The following is a 20,051-nucleotide window of genomic DNA, read 5'->3' as shown; positions in this document are numbered from 1 at the left end:
ATATATATAGGATTTTGGTCCTTACTTGGACAGGGTGCATATCTCTGCCAACTAGAGGCCTAATTTCTAACACATACATACATACATACATACTCACATAGATGCACATACATATGTGGGAGATGGACAGTCAAATGGAATGGTGCCAGCACAAAGTTTGATTCTGATTTGTTAAAAGGGGGTACAATCAGAAATGCTGAAACAAAATCCTATTTTAGCAAATCTTACTGGCCAGCGTTTCAATCACTATGAATAGGTGACTGTGTTACGAACATTGTGATTGGTTTTCCGTCAAACCAACTGTGCTCCCGACTGCCAATAAGTTGATAGCCCACACCTCTCAGGACCATGCTCTATGATGAAGAGAGGGCAGACAGCTCAAACAAAAGCTAGCCTTGGCCACTGAATCTGCCATTTTATCTTGTCCACCTACATAATATATTATGGTGGTATTTAACAAATAAATCTACTGTGCAAGTGAACATAATTTCCCCTATTTGCATTTTGACAAGCACATTCACCAACCCCTAATCTGTGATCCCATGATTACAGATGTTGAAAGAAAGGCCAGCCTGATGATGATGATTAAATCACTGATATAAATGTCTTGCTGTGCCGAGTATGATAATGAAGTTTCACTTGAGATTTGCTCTGCTGGTGATGCCCATTTTGCAGCCAGGGAGACAAAAATGCATGTTTAATGGCATGTATTTGGTGAATGAGAATGCAATCTTGTTCGACCGAGAGGGGATTCCTGTTGAAAAGCCGGCAATCTCCAGAGATCCAGAATACAAGTTGACCATCCGTTGCCGCTACCCTGTCAGCCAAACCAAGAGGGTCTACGGAAAGAAGAGGGTGATTCTCCAGAGAGGGGCTCAAGTTGAAAGGCAAACGAGCCTGAGGAAGGTGGCCCGACATGCTCTGAATCTGCGAATGATGCTGGCCAAAGATCGCTCTTATGACACCTTTTACTCTGCCGAAGACTTCACTCAAAAGAACCTGGCATCGGCGACGCTGTTCTTGGAAGTAGAGCTGCTGCAGCACGGAGAGCATCAGGCCGCGGCACTGGAGGACTGCTGGGCGACTCAGACTGCTGATCCAGATGACATCCCACGATTGGACCTCGTATTGCGCAGGTGTGCTGTTGATGGGTCTTCACACAGCTCCAGCCTGAAGGACAGTCCTGTGGGAAGTGTGCAGCGGTTCGCTGTCAAGGCGATACCTTCCACAGATGTGGATGGACTTTGTGGCCCGGTACACATTCACTGCAGACTAGAGTATCGATCTGTGATGGGAGCCAAGCTGGTCAGGAGGCCTGTGTACAAAGTTGTGACCTCAGGGAGGAAAGAACGGGATTTGTGTCAGATCGAGTGACTGAATTTGTGTCCTTGGGACCTGTGGAAATCCTGGCCATGGAGGATGTGGTCAGCTCTAAGTATGCAGGTGAGAAGCAGTGGATGTCCTGGCCCTGGCTCCTGTCTGTAGGATTGGTGGTCGTCGGTGTACTGGTAGTGGCGTCTGTCTTCCTTCCAATCAGACTTATCAGTTGTTGAAAAATAAACTTTTTGTATGAAAAAAAAAATGCATAGGAAATTATATAGAAAAGCATTTACATTAGACAGCAAATGTTCTATACGGTTCGCTAGTAGCACAAATACTGTATTATTGTAGTCCTTTAAAAGAAAATTAAAAAAACTGGGTAATGTATCATTGGACACTGCACGGGGAAAGGGTGGAATGGCAATAACGTTTATTTCATGTTTGTAACGGTTGTACGGTAGAGCACTGGTCATGTCAACAAATGTGAAATCAAAATAAAAATAAACAAATACTTAAAAAAAAAATACAGCAAATATTCTGGAGATGGCTGGATGTGCAAGGAAATTTACAGTCAGAAGGTGCAATACTCGGGAGATCATATGGAAATCTCCACATAAAAACACAGCCACTCGCCTTACACAAAGTGCCAGCAATGCTAAAATTAGTCACACAAGGGCGTCAAAGAAGAACGTTTTAGAATGTTGTGTACTGTAAATTGAACACCTACCTGCCCATTTAATATTCGATTCCAGACACAAACAAGCATTGTCATATCCAATACGTTTCAACTATGGCTTTGCCAATATGTTTTAATCATGTCGTACTCTAGAATGTCTGCTATTCAGTATCCCTAAAGTTATTGGTGTAAAGGGGCATGGAGTGAAGTGCTCTAAAGTTGAGTAGAGTGTAGTGTTATGGAGCGGTGTGGAGTCGAGTGGTGTCAAGTTGAGTCGAGTGGTATGGTGTGTTATGAAGTGGTGTGTAGTGTTGTGCAGTGTAATGTATGGAGTATAGTGTTGTATAGTGAAAGGGCGTAGAGTTGGGTGAAGGAGAGTTTTTAGAGTGGAGTAGAGTTTTGTGGAGTGGCGTAGAGCAGAGCTGAGTGACGCAAAGGGTGTTGTGCAGTTTGGAGTAGAGTGTTGTAGAGTAGAGTGGCAATAAGTGGAGTAGATTGTGTGAGTGGGGTGGTACAGAGTGGAGTGGCGTTGCGTTCTGTAGAGTGGCGTGGCGAGTGTAGTTGTGTGAAGTTGCATTGTGTAGAGTGTAATGGCTTTGCGTAGAGTGGAGTGCAATTGCATGGAGAGCCGTAGCATAGAGTGGAGTGGCGTTGTGTAGAGTAGAGTGATGTTGCGTATGGTAGAATGGCATTGTGTAGCGTGTAGTGGTATTGCCTAGAGTGGAGTGGTGTTGCCTATAGGAGAGTGACATTGTGTAGAGTGTAGTGGTATTGCGTAGAGTGTAGTGGTGTTGCATGCTGTGGCACTGCAAAGAGTGGAGTGGTGTTGCATGTAGTGGATTTGTGTGGAATGACATGGCATAGAATGTAGAGACGTGGAATAGAGTGCAGTGGCATGGCATAGAGTGGAGTGGTGTTGCGTATAGGAGAGTGGCATTTTTGTAGAGTGTAGTGGTATTGCGTAGAGTGTAGTGGTGTTGCATGCTGTGGCACTGCCAAGAGTGGAGTGGTGTTGCATGTAGTGGCTTTGTGTGGAATGACATGGCATAGAATGGAGAGACGTGGAATAGAGTGGAGTGGCATGGCATAGAGTGGAGTGGCGTGGAGTGCAGTTGTGTGAAGTGCAGTTGCATAGAGTGGAGTGGTGTTGCGTAGAGTGGAGTTGAGTTGTGTGGAGTGCAGTTTTGTGGAGTGGCATAGAGTGGCATTGACTAGAGGAGAGTAGCGCTGCATGGATTGGAATGGTGTTGCGTGGAGTGGAGTGCAGTTGCGTGGAGTGGGGTTGCGTACAGCAGAGTGGCATGGCGTGAATGGGAGTGGAGTTGCATGGAATATTGTATGGCCTAATTAGGGCCACTATGAGACTATATGTTACCAACAACACAGTGCTCCAATCTTGAGCATTTATTTACAGATCGCAGTAATCTGGTGTTTCAGTAGCAGTGATGGAGATTGGCGTGGCGTAAAGCGGAGTGCAGTTGCGTGAAGTGGCATTGTGTATAGTGGAGGGGGATTGTGTAGAGTGGAGTGCGGTTGCATGGAGTTGCGTAGCATAGAGTGAAGTGGCGTTGTGCAGAGTGAAGTGGTGTTGCGTAGGGTAGTGTGGTGTTGTGTAGAGTGTAGTGGTATTGTGTAGAGTGTAGTAGTGTTGCATGTAGTGGCATTGTGTGGAATGGCATGGCGTAGAATGGAGTGATATTGCATAGAGTGGATTGGCGTGGTGTAGAGTGGAGTGGAGTGGAGTGCAGTTGCGTGAAGTGCAGGTGCATAAAGTGCAGTTGTGTGGAGTGGAGTTGCGTAGATTGGAGTGGCATTGCGTTCAGTGGAGTGGAGTTGTGTGGAGTGCAGTTTCGTGTAGTGGCGAAGAGCAGCATTGAGTGGAGTGGCAATGCATGGAGTGGAATGGTGTTGTGTGGAGTGGTGTTGTGTCGAGCGGAGTGGCATGGAGTGGAGGGGAGTTGCATTGTGTGAAGTGTTGTATGGCCTAATTAGGGTCACTGTAAGACTATATGTCACCAATGACACAGTGCTCCAATCTTGAGCATTTATTTACAGACCACAGTAATCTGGTGTTTCAGCAGCAGTGATGAGATATAAGACTGCACTTCTCAATGCATACAAATGAAAGCCAAGGTTTACAACACTGTCACTGGCAACATGGGGTCTACTTCTATTCCTATGGTTTGTATGTTTTAGTTCAAATTGTTTTCTGCTGCCTTTCTAAATAAATCATGCATATAACTGTATACAAAGCAGTAACTGCACATGTCATAGAAATAATGTTTTTTGTAATATGTCCACAATTGTATCACTGTGAAAATGACTCAATAAGTGGAAAGTATGATACTACTGGAAAGTAGCTTAGAAAATGCTATTGGATAGGCTACAAACCTTAGCCACTTTCATAATATTCTCAGTTACCAATCTGCACTGGATATGTCGAGGAATAAACAGCTGGCATGCTGAAGGTATAAGCAAGAGTTGTTTATTTGAAAAAAAACTGAGCTCTCACGTGGTAGCAAAATAGAGCTCTACTAAGTACCACGTATCTCGAGTCAGTGTATTTGCATAATAGTAATTTATTTTGATTCACTGCATTGATGAAGGTTAATCGCACAAGTCTGCTGAGTTCAACTTAAAGCATACTTTCAAGGATCTCAGACACTTTTTAACTCAGAGTTGTATGCCATCATTGCCTACAAGAAGAGAAGTGTGGCTCAATGGTTAGAGCGGCAGACCCTGATGCTGAGGTCTGACTCGGGACCAGGGTTCAATTCCCGCCTCGGCGGCTCTTGGACTCAATTTCCGCAGACCTGACAATTCTCGCCTCGGTGCCTATTCTAATCATGGGTCCCACTCTGCACCTCTGGGCAATAGCTTGCTTAATCTCCACAACGGCCCCAGCAGCGCTTGGATGCCTGACTTCACCTTGGGGGTGCACAGGAGTGGGCACTTCACAGGGAAAGGCCAGGAAGGGTTCCACAGCGGTATGTGTACAGTGCATTGAGACCCCTTCGGGGGGGATTTGTGCGCTATATAAGCACTACATTTACAAAAGGCCAAACGGGATGCGGTTAAAGACAACCAGGCTTGAGTCCCACTTTGGATGGCAGCCTCTCATTCATGGAATTCCCTCTTCACCCAGATCTTTCAGTCAAGGGCTGCACACATGCAGCCAAACAGGTCTGCCTGGCCAGCATTTCCTTTACTTTTCCACTTAACTGCTCACCTGCCTCTAGACAGGCAGCTGACCTCCCAGTCCCCCAAACAATAGACTGATAGTGTTAAAAATACAAGATTGTGCCACAGCAAAGACTAGAACTGCAGTACCAGGACCTGGAGAGCAACCTCACTGTCTTCAGAGTGTTCATCTGTCTGCTGCAGATTGCATACTGTGAGCAGTGATGCTGTGCCAGCAAGCAGTATGTAATTTATTCATTTTTATGGCAGATTGTCTGATGGGTGGTGAATGCGGGAAGGCTAATAAAGCATAAATGAACAGTTAAAGTAAGTCATTATCACATGAAGCCCATACACTCACTAAACGTCGCAATCTAAGAAGGAGCTGGAAGTATGTTACCTGGATGTTAAAAGAAATAATACAACAAATGTGCATGACGTATGGAGAGTACTTTGCTGGATGAGGCAACGCGCAACTCCTATATAAAACCAATGTTACGGTACCCACATTGCATATCAATACCGGAAATCGATGATGGACATGTTTAGGATTTTGCTTATTGTTGACCAGCACTACTGGTTACAACTGACTTGGTAGGGCCCCTCCCATTGTATATAAATGAATTTCTGCACTGTTGAAATTCAAGTACTACAGTCCTTATGGCATCCTGGCCACTTATGACTTATTCCACTCCATCATAACAGCTTCTTTCACGCAAAATAAAGTGTTATTAAAAGTGTCACACGTGCAGCAATAAAATGTCACATCAACACACTTAAAAATGGGAATGTCACGCGCACTCATACTGAAAACTTAGCAGCTATGAAAAAAAGAAGGCAGAGGCTTAGCGAGTCTTACTTTGTCACAAAAAAAGGACTGGGTAAACTACTCATACATTGTGAATAACTCAGACCTCTGGAGCGAAGATTTGAGAGCTGTCGGAATATTGTCACATGGGATTTTAGTACAAAACATCATGGTGAGACTAGACAGTATGACCTATTTAGGTGTAAATATGATTACAAATGGCAAGGACAGGTGCAAGCTCTTTCAGATTTCTAGCTCCTAAGCTCTGAAATAACCTTCCTTCCTACATTAGATCGGAGGAATCAGAAACTTCCTTTAGGAAACTACTGAAAATCTATCTATTCTAGGGACACACACATATTCCAATTCAGAGCAAAGGTTATACCAGCGCTGGGAGGCCTGTTGGGTTGCCAGGTGCTATATACATTTTTGAAATTTTAAATTACCGACAATGATTTGAGGTCAAATGCTGAGGTGGCTGTGGGGGTTATAACCAAAGGTAGGGCAGAAAATAAGTTGAGCATTAGGAGATAACCCGACAGACGCTTGACACTAAAATCATGGGGAATCAGCTTTAGTTTCCTGAAACCCTGCTCAATTAAATCCGTACCTGAACAGCTGCTCTTTGGTCTAGCTATGTGCATGAAGGGAACCCAGGACTCCATATCGACTTGTGGCTATAAGATTGGAGGCCACGTGAAGGTGTCATAAACTCTAGATGTTTGAAACCCTTCTGGGAAGAAGTACGCTGCTATCATTTTGTTGAGGAAAAAAGCGCAATACTGTAACAGAAAATCTACGTAGAAAGCGACTCCCACCAATGGTGTGGATATGGTAGGTAAAATGAGGATACACGAAACATTATGGCTCAACCTGACATCTACAGTGTCATCTAATGTGCAGTTTTATATAAGCCATACAATTTTACATGACACCTAACGTATTCATAGAGGTGGGTGAGCCAACAAATTAACAAGCGAGACCTTTGCAGAAAAAAGAAAGGATTTCTGCTTCCTGCAAGGCCACCATGCTGAAAGAGGAAGCGCAGTAGCCGTGAAGCAGGCGCCACGCTGTTTAAGGGAAACAAAACACAAACGCTTGTGTCAACTGCTGCTTCAGAATTCAAAAAATTCTTCCTGAATCTGTTACTAAAATGGCACCAAATGGAAGGTTACAGGTAATGGGGCGCTGCTAAGTGGGAGTGAATAACCGATAAAAAGGTGGGACAAATAGAAAAGATTAACCACTTGGAAGAAAAGGTTTTATAAAGGAGACGTAACTAACCAAATGAAAAGCAATGGGCAGGCTGTAACCCCAGAAAGAATATACAACATGTCTCAAAGAGGTAGCGAAAGCATTGTGTAGGTTCGACCTAAAAAACAAAAGGTACTTGTATGTTGTCTCTTAAATTCCAGACATTGAGCCTGTCTCTCGAGGCAGAGATAGACAAAGTTGCAGCATCTGCAAGCATCGGTGGGTGAAACTGGCATAATTTCCAAAGTTTGATGAGTTTATAAAAAACTAACCTTTTGTGAGACAATTCTGGACCCAAAACCTTTTTGCAAGAAAGTTTACACATTAAAATTGAATTTAGTCCAGAATTATTTTTCCACAAACTATTTTCAACAGAAAATGTCACCCACTGTTTGTTTTTCACCTTTTTTTTTTTTTTACAGCAAACCATCATTGTGGAGGAGAAAGCTTAGCAACTGCACGGAACGCTACACAGGGATATATTGGTGAATTGTACAAGTTGAAAGTTTAAGGAGGAATCGCTAGAGTGGTGAGAGTAAAAGATTGTATAGAGTTCGGAGTCACGGAGTCCTGAGTTAAACTGTTCTCACCCTTCTCTGTCTCCAGTTGTGCACCGTGGGGACCCAGTGCATATGGATCCAGAGATTCTGTGACTTTTCTGTGCTGTTTGCATGGGATATGCATGTCTTGCCTTGATGGGTCATTTCTTTTTATGTTTGTCGATGCCTGTTTTTTCATCGTTATTTGTTCTTTTATGCGCAGTTTTTAGGTCTCGGCCTGCGTAGGCTGCGCTTGCGCATTCTCGCTGGCGAGATTTTATGTTTCTAGAGTAGGGGCTTAAAACCCGCCCCTCTTCTCCATTGGCTGGCTTCCTAAACGGAGGCCAACCATTGGAGAAGAGGGGCGTCTGTCCGTTTAAGCCCCGCCTTTTTCGGGTTTGGGCGTGGTTTTTCTTGTTCTTTCTCTCCTCTTCCCATTGGCTGGAATTTTACATTCCAGCCAATGGGAAGAGGAGAGAAAGAAAAACTCGCCCCCCCAGTCAGAAAATGATGGGGCCTTTCTCCGAGGCATTTCTGCATGACCTCGGAGAAAGATGGTGGTGTCCTCTTTTCCCTGCTCTAGTCAGTGCCCGTAAACTGTTTAAGCCGAAAACATATCTCCCCTTTTCCAAAGCATGGATGTTGCATTTTACGACCATAACAAAAAGAAACAAGATGATTTTAATAATTGAGTTTACATAATTAGATTGCTCACACTGATGCTACATTAACGATGCAAATAAAAGGTTTAATTTTTTACCTATTAGTCGTTTTAATCAAATTAGTCTAAGTCTCTGTTTTTTTCGGATGAACAAAACAATTTGATGTCTAGGCTCATGGCTCAGACGGTGTCACTTCAAAACACCAAAAATAAACACACTTCCCTTGGTTTCCTTCCTTTCCACTCCGTGCATCCAACTACGGTTCCGCTGATCCGAGTTCCTGCTGCTCGCTTGTCTGCTTCGAAGCCCAGTTTCCACATTTCCCCTGCAGCCGAACAAAATGCGTTTAAAACTCCAGAAAATCACTGTGCTGAATTTTCTCACGGACTGTAATGTGGAACCGGTGATGTGGGTCTGGGTCCAGAAGGGAGGGACACACTTTACTGTCACACTCATCATTTACTCGACGGCTAACTCAAATATGGCGTACAGCCATAACACGAAATGCTCAGAATAAGGATGAGAATAGTAAATTCCAATATTGAAAATGATAATGTGGTAACTGTTCTAACTGGATGGACTGTTGATCATAGAATGCTATAAGTTTTCATTAAGGTGTTTTAGTGGAATATAAATCACTACGGGGATTACTTCTCTTTAAGTATAGGATACGATACGATCAGTTCCACCATTCCAGCATGGCTACTCAGTTCGCCTTTTGAAGTCGCTTTATTTTTTGAGAAATACAAACCTACTACACTAAGACAAAGAACCCGCCTGCTTCCGGCGGGAAATAAAGTGCACCTATGAGTAAAGGCTAACTTATTTTCTGTGATCATCACCTGGGTGAACCAATCCTTAGCGACCTTGAGCTTCCGTTTCACAGTCGGTCTGTTTAAGCGGGTGCACTGTCCTTAATGACCTTAGAATGGCTGCTCCCACCAACAGCATGTTCTTCAAACCATAGGTGCGGGTACTCTGGTTTGCCATCCCTTCTACAACAGATTCGGATGGAAAGTTCTTACTGTCACATACGATGTTATTCTGTCCTATCATAGCAAAAGCCAGAATTCAGGTTATTAAGTGAAAGGTGCAGCAGGACACTTCAAAGCCTCAGGCTTATCCGAGTGTTTTCTGATTGTGTTTCCATGCCCATTTCGATTTGGCAATGGCTCGGAAGAATCGCTTGCGGCTGATTGCCGAGATGGCTCGCAATATTCGTGAGTATCGGGCTCTTAAGAATCGCCCACGTGATTCGCAGCGCTATGCCTTGGATTACCAAACCATGACCCGCCCCTTCACTGGAAAGCGGCTATCCGTGCTGGCTTGGGAGGACGTTCGCAAAGAAAGCCGCCTCTTCTCCCTGCTCAGCGGGCTGCGTCACTTCAGCATCGGGCGGATTGTGACCCGCAAGTCGTGGCTGCATAGCAGCGAAGACCCTTGCTACTGGACCATCACGAAAGTGAATGTGGACTACACTGCCGAGGTGGGTAGTTCATCAGTTGCAGGGTAATCTGCCTTCAAGCGTACACTTTTGTTTATTTTTTACAGCACAACTTGCTCTTTGGCAGCTTCCCAGGGTCTGAAATCTGTAGGAGTGAGAACTTAGTCATATATTTGATGACAGTCCAAAAAGTGATGTGTCGCAAAATGTAACATCAATGATAACAGAAGTGATGTTTGTAAAATAACGTATACAAAAATCAAACGACAGTCCATTACTATAACGGCCAGTGGGATGGTTATGCAAGTCAGAGAGGTCCACTCCTGGTATCTCGTATCCCCATCCCCACTGACCACACCTGCTCACCCCGCGCTGCTCATGGAATTGTCTTGAGGTGTAGGACTTATGAGGCGTTTCTTAGGGATGTACCATGTTACAACGCATACCATTACAACTACCTACTATTACAACACGACCATTACAACGCATACCATTACAACGCATACCGCTTTGAGGTGCTGGATAGTGGTAAGTATAATTTACTATTCTAACTCCAGTCCCCGTGGACACTAGGGAAGGTGTTGGATAGCAAATTATACTTATTCCCTATCCTAGAGCGCCCCCCAGCGCAATGCGTTGTAATGGTATGCGTTGTAAAAGTTGCGTTGTAACAGTAGGTAGTTGTAAAAGTTGCGTTGTAACAGGTGTATACCGTTTCATAGACCTGCCTGATCCGGGCCTTGGTTCACTGATTCATTTCGGTTCCTGCGAGCATTCAGACGGCATGGTGGGGTACATAATGCTCAGAGATGCGCTCCAGACGTGGTGCACATAGCATAGTTTCACAGGTCCATGCCTGGGGTGCAGAGCCTGTCTAGGGCTGTTGTTTTATAAATTGTGGAAGTAGTAGTCCTTATTATTTTTGTTCTTCTTCTGTAATGCCATACACATGAATACAAGAACTAGAATCAACCCGAACCCCCCCCCCCCCCCCACCCACCCCAAAAAAACATGGGCTCGAGCAGCACATGGGACTAGTAACCTTGTGGGCTGCGCATGAGTGTTGCTGAGCAATTTTAAAATAAATATAGTTGTACAAGAAAAGAGCTTTTGTTTTTAGATTTTGTAAAACATTTATTTATATTTTCAGATAAAAATAACAGTAACTTCACGTGACATCTATAGAAATGGCAAGCTAATAATGCATTGCTGTCAATATTGTAGCACTGTACCAGTATCTATATTGTGAAAGTGGCATCAACGTACGAAGATGAGGGAACGTTTTACAGAATCTTCCTCAGGCTACCACCCCAGGTCCCCACAGAATAAGACCTGTCACAAATGTCGCTGAGAAAATGAACCTAAAATATCATTCTCCCCACAACACCACCATTTGCAGCACTGGTGGAGGGGAGCATCACGCCAGTGCCATATTTGAGGTGAATGCTCTTTCTGTAAGGTAGCATCTTTGCTCCGGTAATGCCTGAGGGGGTTGCTATGTGAAATGATATAGTAGGGTGTGTGTACTCGCCATATTGTTGTAATAGACCGTTCCGTGATTCATTGATCCAGCTAGTCTGGATATCGAGCCTCCCCTCTCCTAGGACATTGCCACCCTCTTCTTGGTGACAAGACTAAAGGCAACAAACATTCGGAACGAGGATGTGGCCTTTTGAAACCTTGTTTTTTTTCTTCTTTCAAAAACCTTTAGTTACATTTCAGGAATAGACACTTTTTATACAGGAGGTATCAGAGGGTTGTTGAACCCCAGCCCCGTTACCCCCGTCCCATTTACCTGCGGGTAGTATCCCCTGCATTCACACGGGGGACATGTATCCGAACAGTCTGGGTAGATTCTGCTCAGTGTTTGTAGGGGTAGAGTAAGTCAGATGTACAAAATTATATATAACGAGTTTAAACTGCACGTCAGAGCTGGTGCCCCTGACTCCCTCATGTATTCATAGCCACTCTTGTTCCGTGGGAGGTTCTCCATTTATATCGCCCCATTTCCCTTGGGGCGTCCTCTCAAAACGCCTGATACAGATGAGATATCAATCGACATCCCCAGGCCCTGTAATGCATTACCCGTAGCACGTTGGTGCAAGGGGGGTTGCTCCGGAATAATGGCCAGAACTCAGGGGCCACGCTAGAGCTCTTCTCGCACTGTAAGAATTGCCCTGTCCCTGGTGCGAAGGAGACCTCTGCTCCCCCTTGCGTTATAAAGTGTCTGTTTTCACATAGATCTCATTCCGCTGACACCCACCCTCCCACCATCTCGGCACCAACTTGGAATCCGCTATATGCTGAAAGGGTTTCACCACCCACAATGTCATATGCATGGCATATGGCGAGCGTCGTACTCCTCTACGAACCACGGACTCCCACGCCGCAGCCATGTGTGGGAGAATGTATGGAACGGTAGCGGGAACACCGGTACAGAGCATCAGAGCACCGAGAGGGACCACTCCACGTACATGCCCGCCAGTCGCTGCTTTTCCCAATTGTCGTCATCACCCAGCCAGTGTGCGATCAGCTGTGGGTTTGGGGTATACAGGACAGGGGCGCTCAAACAGTGCGTTTATAGGGGAAACGGCCTCTACAACGAAGCCATTTCCACGAAATCATTTACCACGCATGCACTACAACGCATGCGTGGTTACAACGAAAGGGTTTACCACGCATACCTTTACTACGAAATACGTAGTAAAGGCATGTGTGGTAAATGAAAAGAAAAACGAAGGGGGGTTTGGGGGGTCTCCCCCATAAAAAAAAATAAAGGCCTGGGATAAAAAGGGGGGTTTGGGGGGGTCTCCCCCCAAAAAAACAAAACTAACCTGAGGAGCCGAAGAAAAAGCCGAAACCGAAGCTGAAGCAATCAACGTCGTTAGGGAGGAAACGGAAAGTAACTTCCACTTCCTCTTAACGACGTATGACCAACGTAACCAGAGAAGATGGAGGGAAGGCGAGTTAAAAGGTAAGGGGTATTTTAGAAAAATACATATATATATATATATATATATTAAGGGTTAAGGGTAAATTTAAGGAGTGAGGCTGGGGGAATGTAAGTGGAGAGTTTTAACCTTTATCAAGAGTATGCCCTCACCATGCATACATTTACAACAAAAAACGGTGTAAATGTATGCGTGGTAAAGGAATATTCGAGGTAAAGGTGAAGCGTGGAAAACATCAACCATGTGGTGATGGACAAGATTGAACGGTGGGGAAACGGTGCTGCCAGTGTAGAGAACCCTAAAACCTCTAAATGGTGTTGAGGCGCAAGATACCTTGACACCATACAAATATTCAACAGGTACTGGGCACACGTGTAATTAACAATTCTGATAGTACAGTAGTTGGAGACAAATGCGATTGAAACCGGTAGTATGGTAAAGCCAGTATATGAGGCTTTATGTAGTTCTTTTTTTTATTACACGGATGCCCAGTACCTGTTGAATAATCATCCAGCCAGTGGACTGCATGTTGAAGTTGGGAGCTCCAAAGGGGGCACCTCAAACCGCCTTCCACTCCATGTCCTCTGTAGTGTTGTTAGGTGCACACGTTTCCGTTTTGTGCCCCATAATAGATCTACCAACAGACCATCAGCCATGGCCCAGGGTGGGCGGTAAGGGTAGCGAGCGCCCACCTTTTCCGGGTGCGAGTGGAGCAACTGCAGAGCGAGGGCAAGGCGCCGGAGGAGGCCGGGGCTGCGGGAGGCAGGAGCCCAGCAACCGCAGCCCTGCCGCAGGGGCGGCTCTAGGCTCATGGCAGCCCTGGGCAGGGAGCATAGGTAGGGGGCCCCGGAAGAGGGGGTCTGGGCAGGGCGGAGCGCGGATGCCAGTAAAGAGCGGGGGGCAGAGTGTTTGGAAGTGGAGCAGAGCCGGAGGCCGCCAAATCCCTGCCAGGGGCCGCTACGCAAATATGTATCCATCCTCAGAGGATTATTATATTAAGGATATATATTGGCGTGGTGGCCCCTGGGGTTTGGTGGCCCTGTGCAGGTGCACAGCTTGCACATGGGTAAGGCTGCCCCTGCCTGCCGCGCCCATGCATGAGGGCAAAAAGACTAAGAACATGTTCCTGACCCGCGCCCTGGAGAAGATCCTTGCAGACAAGGAGGTGAAAAAGGCGCACCACTCACAGCTACGGAAAGCCTGCGAGGTGGCGCTAGGTAAGAGAAAGAGAGAGGGGCTGCGGGACTCCACTCATACCCGGAAGAGGATTGCAGTCCAGTACTGTCACCACTGGATGCCCCTTCAACACTTCCTCTTGTCCGCACTACTCATGGTGAACCGTCGCCTCTGTCTGTCCTCTCCACACACACACCCCACATGTGCCCTTGCCGACCTGTCACGTGTATAACCTTAACATTTCTATCCTGAAGGAGCCACATCCGCTGTCACCACTTCTTCCACTCCACACTTTCGATTCTCACCTGTACATGCCTTATTTATTTCGTTTTTTTTTTACAACGTGCCCGCCCTCACCACCTGCCTGCCCCTCACCCGTCTCTTGTGTGCCACACCACATAATTGGTTACTCAGTTACTCTACTGTCACCTGTTACCACTCACCTGCTACTGTCCTCTCATCCCTAGCTGATTCTCGCCTGTCATGTGTGCGCTCTCACCCATCATCTCTGTACCCTCAACCATGTCTCCTGTCTGTTCTTACCCATGTCAGCTTTTTACTTTCACCACTAGCAACTATATGTGCAGTCCTCACTGTCGCCCACCTCTCCTGTCAGTGGAACCCTGCTCAGCACTCGATACTTCACACATCTCTATCTTGAGCTACATCACAACGTTTGTCAACCTCAAGCTACTTCCGGACTTAGTACTTCCTCTGCCTCCTGTTCTTTCCCCCTGTTACCCAATGGCTAGTGCCATCTTTCCTACGTAATAGCCATACTCTGCACTATACCTACCACTGTCCTCATAACCACACGCAATTTTGATGCCTCCCTTGCTATCCACACTGTGTTTTTCCCAACCGTAGTGAACCCAGCTGTGGCTCTTTTACCTCTTTATCCCTTGTGCATTTTCTTCCTCACCTGTGACACCAACCCTGGCCTTTTTTAATCCTTCCGGGACTGTAGTGTTTGCTCTCTTTGGGCCCTTTGACACCCCATTGCTCTTACCCAGTGTACCCCCTTCTACTGCATTTCCGTACACCTGGTGAACTTGCCATTAGCCCATCTGATGCCCTATTCATTAGACACCTCCACCGTTGTTATCTGAGCCTATTCTTAGTGTACCACCTTCTCAGTCACACCACAAGAAGGGGCACTGTCTGTCGTTGTCCTTCCATACTGTGTATGTGGGGCTGTGTCTGTGTGTGGGGCTCTGTGTCTCTGTCTCTGTGTGTGTGGGTCTGTGTGTTTGTATGTGACATTTGCGAAAGATTAAGCTATTGCCATTGTAAATGACAATGCCATTTATTTATCTGTTTTCAAAGCCAACACATAAATAAAAATCACACTCTACTATTGACTCAACTAATCACACTAATACACCCTCTAACTACTTTCTACTACATACAAGTCCCACTCCTCACAACTCACTAAATTACACTATCCACAATTTTATACTCACTCTCTACCACTCTCTACTACACTCTAATACTAAAAAGTACTAACTAACTACTGCTGTCTAATATATACTCTAATTTAAGTCATTCGCTACTCACTCTACTAAATAGATATACTACTCCATATACTATCTATAACTCACTACATTACATCTATTTCTATCTAGTACTTTTCATTACTCACTACTACTCTGTCTCTACTACTCGCTAACTCCTACACGCTCTCTACACACTATCGACTACTCAATCTATACTAATTTACACTACTCACTAACTACTATTGCCTACAACTCACTCCTACTCTACTCTACACAAGTATACTCTCTATTAATCAACTAGTCACTCACTACTAACTATCAATCACTGCTAATACTATCTACTACTCTCTAATGCTTACCTATTGCCATTGTAAATGACAATACCATATATTTATCGGTTTAAAAAAAAAACAATAAATAAAAAAATGACATTTGCAATGCCAATAGCTCTAACTTTCACAAAGACAAGACCATTGCATTGAAAATGCTTGTTCACTTTTGTTAGGTTGAAAAATAGAAAAGAGCCTGCAAGACATCTCAGTCGCAGGTGCGCAGGTTATGATGTCAATGGAGGCTGGCAAGATGGTTTTACAAGTAAGTGTCTGGTGTGACCTGCTGGCCTAGTATTCAAATGCTGAGAGGGCCAGTTCATTCTTTCATCTTTCTGAGGTCGATTACTTGAGTGCCATCAAATTAATCATCAGTGACAACATTTATTTAAAGCACTTGTAATGGGTAGCCTTCCATGCTATATAAACACAATTTAGCAACATAGTCGAATTCTACATAGTAGAGGAAGCACTTTTTTTTTTTTTATTTCTGTAATTTTTTATTGAGTAAAAAAAAAATATATATATATATTTACATGGAGCGTGGGATATACATAAGTGAAAAAGAAACAAAGAGAGAGGAAGGAAGAAAAGAGGGAAAGAAAGGAGTGCCGGGGGGGCGGGAGGGGGGGGGGGTAATAGTTCGATTGTCCATGTTCTGTTGGTCTTGTTTTATGCCTCCTCCTTTGCGGCGTTTCGTTGTTCGTTGGTATTTCTTTCCCCAACCCCGGACCATGGTGAGGAGGGGGGGAATAGAGGTCGAGGTCGATAGAGAGAGTGCATGATAGAGAGAGTGCATGGTACGCAGGAACGTGTATCCCTTCTGTAGTGTCTGGATTCTGCGCCTATGGGGGTTTGTGCGATGTTAGGTAATGGTCTAGGGGTCCCCACATGTTCGCTTGTCTATGTGTTTTCGGTGAGTGTTACGCTGTGATGTTGTCTGCCCCCCTTAAGAACGCGACCCAGTTGAGCCATGCTTGGGGCGCGGCTTTTGAGGTGTCCTTCCAATTATTTAGGACCGTTTTGACTGCTGCCGTTAGCAATAGGTCAATGAGGTCGCGATCTTCTGTCGTTGTGATTGACGGAGACGTAAAGCCTAGGACTAGGTTTGGCAAATCTATGTGTGTGCTTATTCCTGTGATCTCACTGATGAGGGTTCCAATTCTGTTCCAGAATTCCCTGACCATAGGGCAGCTGAGCAGAAGGTGTTCTAGGTCTCCCTTCGCTTTGTGGCAATTCCAGCATGTATCGCTGTCTCGGATCCCCAGAGCGGCCAGGCGGGCTGGTGTCCAGCATGCCTTGTGCATTAGCCAATATTTGGTCTGGCTGAGCGCTGCCGTTATTTTCTTCCTAGTGGAGGATCTCCACATCTCTGCTTTCTCTGCCTCGCTTAGCTCCCTTGCTGCTATCTCCCCCCAGAAATTTGTGATCTTATCGTTTAGTTTGGAGTTCTTGGGGCGGAGGGCTTTGTATAGGTGTGCTACTTGGTGTCCTAGTGTGTTGAGACTGGCTGCGAGTTGTAAGAGTGGGGGAGTGCGGTTATTGAGGTTTGCCTTCCTGATGGCTACTTTGATTTTCAGGAAGTTGTAGAGCTCTATGCTCTGTAAGTTGTGTGTTTCTTTGATGGTGTCGAAAGTTGTGTATGCGCCCTGTTCCTGAAGGTCTTGGGCGGTGGAGATGCCGTGTCTGTACCATTCGTGCATGTCTAGGACCTTATCTCTGTATTTCAATGTTGGGTTATGCCATATAGATTCTAATTGGCTGCCTCTTATGCTTGATGTCAGTAATTTGTCGACGCTTAGGAGAGCTGTTCTCGTGTTCTTCAGGACGGGGTTCTCCTTGACTGCTGGGTGTCTGGTGGCTGTGAGGAGGGTGATGGGGTTCATACCTTTTAATAGTCCACGCTCTAGTGTCAGCCATGCTGGGGTATATTCCTTTCTTGGGTCTAACCAATGTAGTCCCTGTCTGGCTATGCATGCTACCTGGAATCTTTTGAAGTTTGTTATGTTCAGACCGCCCTGATCTTTTGTGAGTCTAAGCTTGTGTAGGCTTATTCTGGGTTTTTTCTCTTTCCACAGGAAGTTGTTAAGTATCTTGTCTAGTTTCTTGTGGAAATCTTCTATGCTCGTCAATGGGAGCATGGTTAGCATGTAGTTGACCACAGGTGTAAGCATCATTTTTATCGCTTCTATCCTTCCCCACCATGTGGTGAATTTGGGCGACCACCCCTCCACTTTCTCTTTAATCTTCTTGATTGTTGCCTTTTCGTTGTTTTTAGGTCCCTCTCAAAGTATTTTATGGGCTTCTGTTGCCATGTTAATCCGGAGTTCCCTAGTACCTCTCTTGTTGTGTGGATATTTAGGGGTTTGCATTCTGATTTATCTTTGTTGAGCTTGTACCCCGATACTTGCGCGTATTTGTCAATAGTGCCAGTGAGTGCTTTAATGGATTTTTCGGGGTCTTCTGTGACTATTAGGACATCGTCTGCATACGCCGCCAACTTAAAAGTTTCTCTCCCTATTGATATTCCTACTATATCTTCATTCGTTCTGATTATCGTGAGGAGAGGTTCAATGGCTAACAGGAATAGGGCTGGTGATAATAGGCAGCCTTGTCTCGTGCCCCTGCCTAGGTTGAGTATGTTAGATGTGCCTCCATTGACCACCACCCTGGCTTTGGGGTTGCTGTATAGGGCCATCACCATCTTCCTATAGTTTGGTCCTAAACCGAATTTCGCCATACATTGCTCTAGGAAGGGCCATGAGACCCTGTCAAAAGCTTTCTCCGTGTCTAGGGCTATCATGACTGCGGCGTTGTTGCTCCTGGAGGAGTGGTTGATTATGTGGCATAATAGTCTCGTGTTATCGTGGGACATGCGTTTTTTGAGGTAGCCCACTTGAGAGTTGTGTATGAGTTTGGGTAGGTGTGCATTGAGTCTGTTGGCAAGTACTTTAGCGTATATCTTGCAGTCTACATTGATGAGGGAGATCGGTCTGAAGTTCTTTGCCTCAGTTGGATCCTTCCCCTCCTTTGGTATGACAATTATGTTTGCCTCAGCCATTGAGGGTGCCAAGGGCGATAATTTGCAACCCACTCAGGATGAGCCAAACAGAAGCTATTTTTGCGTTTGCCAGGAAGAACCAGAATCTGTTGTGGGCGGGAAGCAAGATCATGCTAACCCAAGACTACTCGAAGCAAACGGTAGAGGCAAGAAAAGGGTTCCTGGCCCTCAGAGAAACCCTACGCAAGAGAGGCGCCACTTTCAGCTTTGTGGGCCCAGCCAGGTTCAAAGTAACCGACAAATGGAAAACAATGATCTTTGAATGCCCAGAGGATCTAAGGAACTACCTACGAGGACCACCGGTGGAAGAGATGGAGGAGATAAAAAGCCCCGGAGCAGCAAAAAGAAGTGCATCACCAAACGTGAGCGGGCAATCTGAGTAGGACACACCACAAACAAAGGATTACTCAGGACATAAGACAACAAATCTACCTCAAGCCACCATGAACACTCAAACACCACACCACAAACAAAGGATCACTCAGGACATAAGACAACAAATCTACCTCAAGCTACCATGAGCACCCAAACAGGAGCTGAAACTGTCAGCAGACACAAAGGGACAAAATGCCGGATGATGGCAATACCAGCGACCAACTATGCAACAGACACTGAACAAGACAATGTTTTCTTACTTCCAACCTACCAACAAACAAAGGAAGAACACAAAATCTACCTCAGGGATGATGCGGGGCAGAGGAACTTTGTCGTCGCACACCCACTCAGCAAGTAAGGGAGGGTGGGGGGAGGGGGGGGGAGGGAAGGGCGGGGGGCCGAGGGGGGCGGGGGGGAGCGGGGAGCGTATACATGGGCTTACTTTCTATCATCTTTTCTTCTTCCTCTACTATCTTCCCCTCTATATCTTCACGTCGAGGTCCAGGAAACGCAGGCACAGGTACCAAGGAATGCATATAACACAGACATCGCAAGCACGCAAAGGAGGGCTAACTAGACCGCGAAACACAAGCAACATAAAATGACAAACACCAACCAGAGCAGCATCGCAACTGACATTAAGATAGTGTCGCTAAATGTCAAGGGTCTCAACAGCCCGGTCAAAAGAAGGAAGGTGCTCGAGCATCTTAAGAAACTCAAAGGAGACATCTATGTGCTCCAAGAAACTAGATTAGAAGCAGCTGACATCGGGCGCATAGG

The 20,051-nt window shown here is 45.6% G+C and overlaps 1 protein-coding gene and 1 pseudogene across 1 annotated transcript; both read left to right on the top strand.

Annotated features, from left to right (window-relative positions):
* The first annotated feature begins 621 nt into the window (after nucleotides 1-621).
* On the top strand, nucleotides 622-1,374 carry LOC147706379 (zona pellucida sperm-binding protein 4-like). Its single transcript, XM_086929608.1, has one exon. The coding sequence runs from the start codon at nucleotides 622-624 to the stop codon at nucleotides 1,372-1,374; it is 753 nt and encodes a 250-aa protein (XP_086785734.1).
* An 8,233-nt stretch (nucleotides 1,375-9,607) lies between these two features.
* Nucleotides 9,608-9,952, top strand: LOC147706378 (small ribosomal subunit protein mS34 pseudogene; annotated as a pseudogene).
* Nucleotides 9,953-20,051: the final 10,099 nt, after the last annotated feature.

Source organism: Lissotriton vulgaris, chromosome 7 (assembly GCF_964263255.1).
Source record: "Lissotriton vulgaris chromosome 7, aLisVul1.2, whole genome shotgun sequence".
Classification (NCBI taxonomy): domain Eukaryota; kingdom Metazoa; phylum Chordata; class Amphibia; order Caudata; family Salamandridae; genus Lissotriton; species Lissotriton vulgaris.
The sequence above is the reverse complement of the archived record's forward strand: the minus strand, read 5'-3'. Positions and strand labels throughout refer to the sequence as shown.

What these genes read in the sequence shown, in the direction of transcription:
- LOC147706379 (XM_086929608.1), top strand. Translation starts at nt 622, where the DNA reads ATGATAATGAAGTTTCACTTGAGATTTGCTCTGCTGGTGATGCCCATT.